General features: G+C 34.5%; 1 protein-coding gene across 10 annotated transcripts in view; it reads left to right on the forward strand.

Annotated features, from left to right (window-relative positions):
* Positions 1–6532, forward strand: part of LOC106873250 (5-hydroxytryptamine receptor) — a 538573-nt gene extending 532041 nt beyond the window's left edge. For all 10 annotated transcript variants that reach the window (XM_089357602.1, XM_089357605.1, XM_089357600.1 and 7 more), the window contains one exon: positions 4679–6532. In XM_089357602.1, the coding sequence (XP_089213728.1) occupies positions 4891–6327 (1437 nt within the window). In that variant the 5' untranslated portion in view covers positions 4679–4890 and the 3' untranslated portion in view covers positions 6328–6532. The remainder of the gene's footprint in view (positions 1–4678) is intronic.
* Positions 6533–10688: the final 4156 nt, after the last annotated feature.

Here is a 10688-nt window from a genome sequence, read left to right on the forward strand (position 1 = left end):
GACATGCCCACGGTCACTCGGAGAGCCACTGTCACTAGCTATGCTGATGACACAAAGATATCTCAGGCAATAAAGAATCCTGATGATATTGTAAGCCTGCAGAATGACCTAAATGCAATATATGAGTGGGCAGAGCAAAATAATATGCAGTTCAATGCAAAAAAATTTCAAGTACTGCGCTACAAGACCACAAGCACCTCCCAAATGGCATACACAGGGCCTGGAGGTACTGCAATCCCAGAACCACAGACAGTAAGAGATCTGGGCATCAACATGTGTAGTGATGCATCATTTCACATGCACATTGTCAAGTTGACAGCAAAGTGCAGACAACTGGCAGGATGGATACTGAGGACATTCTGTACAAGGGATCAAAAAGTCATGTTGACTCTGTGGAAGACATTTGTTCTGAGCCGCCTAGACTATTGCTCTCAGTTGTGGTCACCACACAGTGTTAAGCAGACAGCAGAACTCGAGGCAATTCAGCGGCACTATACAAAAAAGATCGCCACAGTCCAACAGATGAACTACAGGGAGCGACTGAAGGCACTAGGTCTCTACTCCCTGGAGCGCAGGCGGGAGAGATATGTAATAATATACATATGGAAAATACTGGAAGCACTGGTGCCAACCTTTGGCATCAAGTACTACAGGAACGCCCGCACGGGTCGCCACTGCATGGTGCCAAAGGTACCGTCCACTGCATCTCACATAAGAACGAGATACTGCAGCAGCCTCGGTTTCAGAGGACCTCAGCTCTTCAATGCCCTGCCAAAACATTTGAGAGACATGCAAGACATGGATACGGAGGTCTTCAAGACAAAACTTGACACTTTCCTCTCCACGGTACCAGACGAACCAATGGCTCGTAATGAGACGCAGTTTAGGGCAGCTATGTCAAATTCTCTTATACACCAGATGTGCCATCAAAACTCCTGATTGGACCATGTCAGGTGGGGGAGAAGAGCCATGCGCGGAACGTGAAAATCACGGTGGTGCACCAGCATGACCGCAGCCACTTGGCTGAAACACATAAATAAATAAATAAATATATATATATATATATATATATATATATATATATATATATATATATATATATATATATATATAGATAGATAGATAGATAGATAGATAGATAGATAGATAGATAGATAGATAGATAGATAGATAGATAGATAGATAGATAGATAGATAGATAGATGTGCCATATTTGAAGCTACAAATGATGTGCTCTCACATGAAGGTACAAAGCATCAACAATTATACATTAAAGCTACTATCCTCTCAGCTGTTCAAGCACATTTGCCGTTAGTAAATCACGTTAATGTATTTCGAGTTATAGACTTGTTATATTCATTCTTGCAGTTGCCACCAGACCTCTTTATTCTATTATAGACTTTGAAAAAACGTGTTAGAACTGTCTAATTAGTGTTTCTATACGTTATCATGTGATCTTTGTTGGACAAAATGAATATGTAAGAAGAAAAAATTGTTACTCGGGATGCAAAGCTGATGAAGAATTATGGTTCTGTGCAGTAGCTGTTTCGAATATATCGCAGCATTTGATGGAAATTTATTTTACTTATTCTATATACCGCATTTAATTAGAGCATGTTGCATTAAATGTAGTAAACTATTCGATATGTTGTATTATATCGGAAGTGCAACTGGTGGCTTCCCTAGAGTGTTTCGTAAAAATTAAGGTGGGAATTTACTGTGTCCTCTTAACATTTCAAATACTTTTTAACAACGACTTTACATTCAGTTTTTATAGGAGACATCTCACGAAATGTTGCAAATTTAAATATAGAATTTTTTGTTTATTACCGCAAGCTTCTGATTTTCCAGTGAAACTAGACAAAATGATTAAGTGTTATATTCTCAATACTGTGTTCTGCCGTCCTGTGACTGATTTTACTGCACCAAATCTCGTAAACTAGGAAATGAATATCAGTGACTTTTTTGAGTGGTCTGGAGAAAGAAGCACTGATAATGGTTTTCATATTTTGATCTTTGACTAAGCTACTATAGTGGGACAATCAACCACAATTTATATATGTACACGACATCAATATGAAAGAAATAGAATATTTAAAAAATATACAAAAATATTCGCTAAAGAGCTCCTGAGCGCGATGGAAACTATCAGAAGAAACCGTGGACTATGCCATTTAAAGAAATGTAAGAGAATTAAATTGAATACGTAGTTACAAATATTTACGAATCAAGTAACTAGACAGATTATAATACCCATACAATATAAAATAGGAAGAGACTAGAGAGGGATATTCAGGAATTAAATTAATACCTAAAATACACCGAAATAAAGAAAATAATGTAATGTACCCTTAATTGTCTTGATTTAAAAGTAGTAAGATACAATATTCTAATATCAAAAGGAATTAGCCGAGACTAGAGAGATAGGAAAAATAATTTCTGTTTTTACAATACACCATACAAATTATATTTGTCATTCATACTAGGAATGGATGAGATTTAGAAGAATAGACATATATTACTAGAAAACATCCATTTTAGCACAAAATGACTATTACAGAACAATGGAAATGATTAACCTAGCTGCAAAACAGTGAAAAAGTAAAGGAAATGGAAACTGTTTTCTAACTTCAAGTAGGTCACGGAATAAAAGACTGCTATTTGAAAGACTGACTGCTGTGAGACGAAAAGATAAACAACAATAGAAATTGGGAAAAGGCTAATAAGTAAGGTAAACATAGAGCTACGGAATTGCGTGTTTAAGGTATGTTGAGAAAGTAACCATACGCCCAATATATCATTAAAAGTATTTGGGAGATCATATACAACATGAAATCGAAATTCTGGCTGAGAAATTGCAGGTACACACAAAGTTAAAACTGATTTACAGCACAGAGATAGACCATTTTCGCTTATAGCCCGAAAGGTTTGTAAGGAGAAACTACACAATAATTAACCGTGGAATATCTGGAGAAATGAAAAATGCAAATGTTAAGCGAAGGTAGACCATAACCAGAGGTAAATTATTGTTGGCTCTTTTTTCATAAATCGACATTGTGTAATGAGTGTAACACCAACAGAAATGTAAGGGAATAAACATGCATTTGATGTGTCTGATGCCAAGCTAGGAGAAACTGTGCACACACGAGTATCCGACAATGAAAAGAGATTGCAAGAAGAAGCTCAGTCACAGAGATTCTTGAAAACGATGACCCTCAGGAAAAGATTTTAGTCCACACACACACACACACACACATATATCGAAGTTTCATTGCCATAGGACATATATATGTCTAGACGAAATATAAATAACTGGAAATAGATATTACTAGAATATTGGAAATGAAAACAAAAAAGCAGTATCTCTACTAATACGAACATTATAAATAGTTAATAAATACAAGCGTCGGCTGAAAAGTTCATAGGCTAACAAAAAATTCTCATTGACTGTGACCAGAAGAGGTTCATTTCTCAGCCAAGTCTCTCTTGCGGTCCACGTATTTCTTCCATCGGCGTTGCAATGCATGAATTCTATCGGTGAAGAAGCTTTCATCCTGTTGATCAAAATAGTCAATAACAACATATATAACGTCATCATCACTGCGATACCAAGTGGCTTTTTTTACATGCTGGAGAAAAAAGTTTGTCAGATGAGGCCAAATCAGAAGAATAGGGAGGGTAGTCAACAAATTCCAAGCCACAATTAAGCACAGCAGCCATTGAAATCAAGGACGTGTGTGTTACGTCAGCTTTTCTGGGAGTTTGGTCTTAATAGCCTGTCGTAACTGTCTCAGAAAGCGAGCAAACTACTCTCCATGTATGGTGTGACCCTTTGTAATATACTACATAAACACAAAGCCCTTCGCATCCAATAAAACTGAGGCCCTCGAATTCTCTGCAGATGATACGATCTTAGCTTTATTTCGAGTTTCAACTGCATGGGTTGTCTATATGTGGTTCAAAGTGATGAACCCAATACTCATCCACGGCTAGGAAACATTCAAGGAATCCAGTTGGATCTGCCTCAAACAGTGTCAAATTTTCCTAGAGCGGTTTTGATCAGGTGTTAGAAGACATCGCACTCACCGAGTAGTAACCTTTGTCATGCTAACTTCATTGTACAGAATATCCTCTATTTACGAGATATACTAATTGCACGGTGAATGTAACAAATATTATAAAAATTGTGAAAAATTTGCGGATTTGGCGTGTTAATTCCTATTTCTAGCAAGTAGTATTCTGGTATTCTAACTTATTTATCTATATTTATGTGTGTATGTGTGTGTGTGTGCGCGCGTGTGTATATATGTGTGTGTGTCTTTATGCTTGTGTTTGTCCACTACCGCATGACAGCCGGCGTTGGTTTGTTTACGCCCCCGTTGCTGCGCAAAGAGATACCTATACAATGAGTATCAAGCTTAAAAAATGTTAGTACTTGAGTTGCCCCATACTGGCCGAAGTCCAATGACTGAAGCAAGTAAAGCAAAAATTATGCGCATCTGAAAATATCCTTTCAATCTTGTATAGTTTTACAATGACGAACTAATGCTATCATAATAGATAATATAAGTACATCAATAATTGATTTTGGAATTGTAATCTGTTCTTAAATAGGTAACGCTGTTGTATTTTAACAATACCATGATTTAACTAATATTCATTTCTTTATTTTTTGCAGGTAATGCTACAGCGACCTTAATTAGAACATATCCACACTATTTCGTAATATCCATTAGATTGAGCGGACTTGACAAAGGACTTCTTTTAATGAACATCGAATGAGTTTTTTGAAATCTGAATGGAAGGAATATCACTTGTAAAGAATTGTTTCCGGAAATTTAAAGCGATATTGGATACTCTGCTATGTATATGAACATACCATGAAAAAAGATGGAGAATGTTACTGACTATTTCGAAATTTTGGGTAATGTTACAACGGAGAATGGAATATCAACCGGTTACATTTCAATCAGTGTCGATCCTTTATTTACTCCAAGTGAGGAAATCTATTCACTTCCTATCAAAATTATCATCTGTGTTGTTCTTTCAATTATAATCATGGTTACAATTGCTGGGAATGTGTTTGTCATTGCCGCAATCCTTTTGGAAAAAAGCCTACGTGGTGTTTCTAATTATCTGATAATGTCTCTCGCTGTGACGGACTTGATGGTAGCTATACTGGTCATGCCCATAAGTGTTGTCCACGAAGTAACTCCGGATTGGAACTTTGGAGGTGCAATCTGCGATATGTGGATTAGTTTCGATGTTTTATGTTGCACTGCTTCTATTTTGCACTTAGTTGCAATAGCATTTGATCGTTATTGGGCTGTATCAAATATCGATTATATCAGACGGAGATGTGCCAAACTAATAGGCTGTATGGTTGTTGCTGTGTGGGTGGTTTCCGTCTCAATATCGATACCTCCATTATTTGGCTGGAAAGATGACAACGATCCTGATATCACAAAACGTTGCTTGATCAGTCAAGACCTAGGTTACACAATATTCTCAACTTTGGGCGCATTTTATTTTCCTTTGATATTAATGCTAGTTCTAAATATCAAAATATATGTCGCTGCCCGGACACGGATTCGAAAGAAAGGTTTTTACGGCTACCGACGACCTGTACCTGTTTCAGCCATTACAGTGACAATGACAGAGGGTCAAAATCTCTCACCGAACTCCTCTGGAAGTGACATTAGTCATGAAAGATATAGTGCCTACAATGGATCTTGTATGAACATGAATGAACTAACGCGGGTGAATAGCGTTATGGAATTGACTGATGAACGGGAATCTGCAATACAAACAAGCCCGACAACAGCAACAACTACAGCCACACCCGCATCGTCCACATTAACACTAACTGCTCCAACTGGACGAACGAAATTAGCTGAAACATCAGTTAATCAATTGTCAGTTCCGTCGGGACCAAAAGCCAGTGGTGGATGTAGGAATTTAATTTCTTCAAAGAATCAAAGACAGTCAGCTAATGGTCACGTTAAAAGATTACGTCAACGTGAACGAGAACGGGTAAAGAAAGAAAAAATTGAGATGAAGCGAGAAAGGAAGGCAGCCAGAGTGATTGCCATTATAACTGGTGGCTTTATGGCGTGCTGGTTGCCTTTCTTCATGGTTGCCTTGATCGGACCGTTTTGTAAAGAATATTGTTATTTTCCCCCTGTTCTGATGAGTCTCTTTTTGTGGCTTGGTTACTTAAACAGCCTTTTGAATCCAATAATATATACCATATTTAATCCAAGCTTCCGGACTGCCTTTAAAAAACTAATATACGGAAAATATAGAATGAGATCCCAGTGTCGATAATGAAAATGAAATTGTATAAAAGTAGGTCGAAGAGCTATTTCTGAATGTCAATATGCATTTATATATTGGGATTTCTCGAAATATCTTACTTTCTCTAATATATTAATGATTGCAAGAAAATATTTGCGAAATACATATTCAAAAGGTACACAAGAGTTTCGAAGGGATTCTTCAACGGTTTCATATATATATATATATATATATATAAATATATATATATATATATATATATATATATATATATATATATATATATATATATATATATATATATATATATATATATATATATATATATATATATATATATATATATATATATTTACATATATATACACATATATATATACACATATATATATGCACATATACATACGAATAGGTATAAGCAAATATATGTATATATGTATATACAGTACATCTATATATATGTATATATATATATATATGAATATATATAAAGATATATATGCATTAATATATAATATATAGGTACATATATATATATATATATATATATATATATATATATATATATATATATATATAATACATGCATACATACACAAACACATATATCATGTATATTTTTATTATTATTTGTTATTACAGACAAAGAAGTACGGCAGTTTATGGTTCTACAGCTGTATCCTTGTGATTCAAATAACTTATCCTCTGGGATATTATTCAATTCAAATGTTATTTTTATTGTTACATCGGCTAGAGATGCATTCATATGTTGGCCATATTTCATCGTGTTTTATCAATACTAGGAACTGTGATGATTCAAAGGAAAGTCCTTCACTGAATATATTTCATTTTTTTCTCTTATAATCCAAACAGTTATGCATTTTATTCATGATGATGATGACGATGGAGACGATGATAATGGTGATAATAATCATAATAATAATAATGATAATAACAGGAATGATAAAATAATTATATTATCGTTACTTTGTGTAGGTGACGGCCATGAGAGTATAACCCGGACTAGACGCTTTAAAATATCTAGTTCTGACCTTACTATTCGACTGCAAATCCCGCCTCGGACAAGATTGCCTTTCTCCTTCATGACTAAGATGATAAGTTTAAGTACCGATACTACACTGGGGATTATTTCAATTGACTTTATCCCTTTACCATATCTAAAAGATTGGCCTTTAGCCTCAGAGATATATAAAAGAAGAAATCAATGATAATAATAATTGCTCTTTATAAATATTATCGTTATTATGTATTTTCTTATTTCATTACTGATTGTCTCCCTTTGTAATACGCCAATGTTATATAAAAAAATTGTAATGAGGAGATTTCAATACATCCCACCTGCATATATTTTAACGAAATAAAAAAAAGAAAATGTAAATTGAATTAATTTTATATTATTCTTTTCTACATATGACTGGAAAATTTGATTGCTGTTTCGAAGTATGTATGTAACACACCGATGTCGAATTTGAGAAATTACACATAGTTATAATATACCAATTAAGTAAGATTATTATATTTTCTCATGCATGATTCCACACCCTACATTGTCCGGCTCTATGGTATAAGTATATTTTTCTCTATGAAAAGGCTGTGGTAAATGATTTCTCTTTTCAGGAGGAGATGATCCATTCGAAATGAAGATCAAGAAACACATCTCTCTTCAGATTTAAACGGAAAGAAGAAGTAATGCACAAAAGAACGCAACATACCAAATATAGTTGTTGAATATAATGGGTATATTATTTCTATATCAAAATTCTAAACGAAATATAATCATGATCCCATAAAACATTTAAGGGTAAAACAGGTCTCTTAACTCTATTAAAAAAATATAAAAGCTTATTAAAAATGTTTAATATTAATACAAATTAATGTCGTTATATTTTCAATGTAATCCATCGATACCGCTTCTTACATTATGTGCCATTATATCTTATTCTTCTACGGTTTATCGTCCATAATTTATAGTTATTTTTACATTGTGTTCTTACTTCATTTACCAGCTGTCACCTCCAAACATTTTCATCGTTTCATCGCAATCAGATTCTATTCATACCCTACCTTACGCAGTCGCTTTTCTCTCTCTTTTCCTAATGCATTCACGAAATGTTAATATCGCCGCGCTTTATTTCTACAAAACGTCAATATTTTCCTGATCCATTCTTCTCTATATTCCATTTTTAATAAATAATAGCTAGCTTTCATTCTCGTGGTTGTCTATTTGCTTTTACTAACCGACGGTAATCACTCTGTTAAATGAGTGTTTCTTTTCAATAAGGAGGTAATTTTAATTAATTGCAATCTGTTCGTTCTTGGTATTAAAATGTTTTCAAAAATACTGTCGAGATTTTGGGAATCCCCTTGTCAAGGTCAGGCATTTCTATACTCGATGATCCTCTATATCTTCACCATTTAGTTCTAATTTTTTCTATCTATCTATCTATCTATCTATCTATCTATCTATCTATCTATCTATCTAACTATGTGCATGTGGAAGTGCACAGGTGTGCGCGTGCACGAACACACACATATGTTCCTCTATTTAATTTATTTTCATTGGCATTATTTCGGAGAAGTTTCAGATATATAGGGACCAGCTGAAAGGTAATTGTTCATACGAAGGTGATGGTGCCATGAGTTCGACATTTCTCGATTCATTATGGTAAATGTGGCACTATCAAATCATCGGCAATTCTGAATGTATATATTTAATCACATATAGGGGATAAACAGTGTATTTGTTTATGAGCATAAACACAAAAACATACATTTGAGGTTATGCAGGAAAGTGAAAATAAAAAAATCCTAAAACGGAATTATTTGATTAAATGGAAAATGCGATTGCTGTGAAATATTATGGGCGATGTAGCAAATTCATTTAAGAAATCCATACGTTGAAAACCATGCACACATGCATGCAAATACAAGCATAGGAACATGCTTATAAGCATGCACACAACTACTATATATATATATATATATATATATATATATATACACACACACGCATAACTATACACTTAATCATTCATCCACATAATATGCAGCATACACATTAACACACACCCACCCACCCACACACACACACACACACACACACACACACACACACACATACACACACACATACATATATAAACTTTATAAATTATTTTAAGTATGCAGCTTATATTGTCAGTCAGATGCAAAAACAAAGGGCAAGTAAAAAATAGAATTAAGATTAATGAGCAAAATGAAAATGATAATATAAGACAAAAGAAAATAATCATGGATGAAAACGTATAAGCGATGAATATACTAATGGGAAAAGAAATAGAAAAGAATTAACTCAGAGAAAGAGAGAAAAATGGAGTTGCGTATTTTATCTCCTGTGTATAGTGGTTGTCATAACAGGATTTATCTAAATCTGTTATTTGCTTAATTGAGTTATCTTCTCATACCTCATTTTCTTTTTTATTGACTTAAGACGCTTTGGAATGAGACGCAGTATAAATATAGAAAGTGGAAGTTGGAATGGAGGTGTGAATGATCTAGTGTTGTAACGGAAGAGGATTTCCATGCTTCAAAAGAAGTTGTTCCTTTTATATTCATTGCTCTGTTATTTCCTGTATTATTTTCATAGGTCATTCAACTCCAAATATTCTAGCGAAAGAGTTTCAAACGTTTAGTTCAGCACAATGATCCCAGTAATTTCATGACATGAATTTATTCTCCATCTTAATGGATATAATGAGTTACACACATGCACAGGGCTGGAGTGTAGAACTTACATTCATACACAAACACACACACACACACACACACACGTTCACACACTCACACGTATACACACACACACACACATACATAAAACAACAAAAACAAACTAGGCGAGCAGACACACACATGTTTACATGTCTATGTTTGGATGTGTACATGTATTTATGCACGTATAAATTTAGACGTTTATTTGCACACACACAAGCCATGCAGATGCGTATGTGTGTGTGTGTGCGTACGTGAGTGTGTATGACTTCGTGCATGCATCTGCTCTTGTCAATGTATATGTGTGTATATCTTAGCGGCTGAAGATCGGTGTGACTGGAAAGTCGTGCGCACAAAATCCAAAATTCAAGGTTCATATATGAAACCTATTTAGAGGACCATGAAGCATATTTATGCTAGTCAATCAAAATTTCAGCTGTTAGTGTGGAATATTTAACCACTTTCCCGCTAATTCAACGCGTAAGAACCTATAATAGCCAACTGAAAACTCATCTGGGAAAAGACAAACATCCACATATATACGCAGACGGATCTCCGCATATGTACGTACATATGTACATATATACAAACATTCATATATGCATGCACACCTTCCACGAGTA

This window comes from Octopus bimaculoides, chromosome 9, assembly GCF_046866305.1.
Source record: "Octopus bimaculoides isolate indiv1 chromosome 9, ASM4686630v1, whole genome shotgun sequence".
Classification (NCBI taxonomy): Eukaryota; Metazoa; Mollusca; class Cephalopoda; order Octopoda; family Octopodidae; genus Octopus; species Octopus bimaculoides.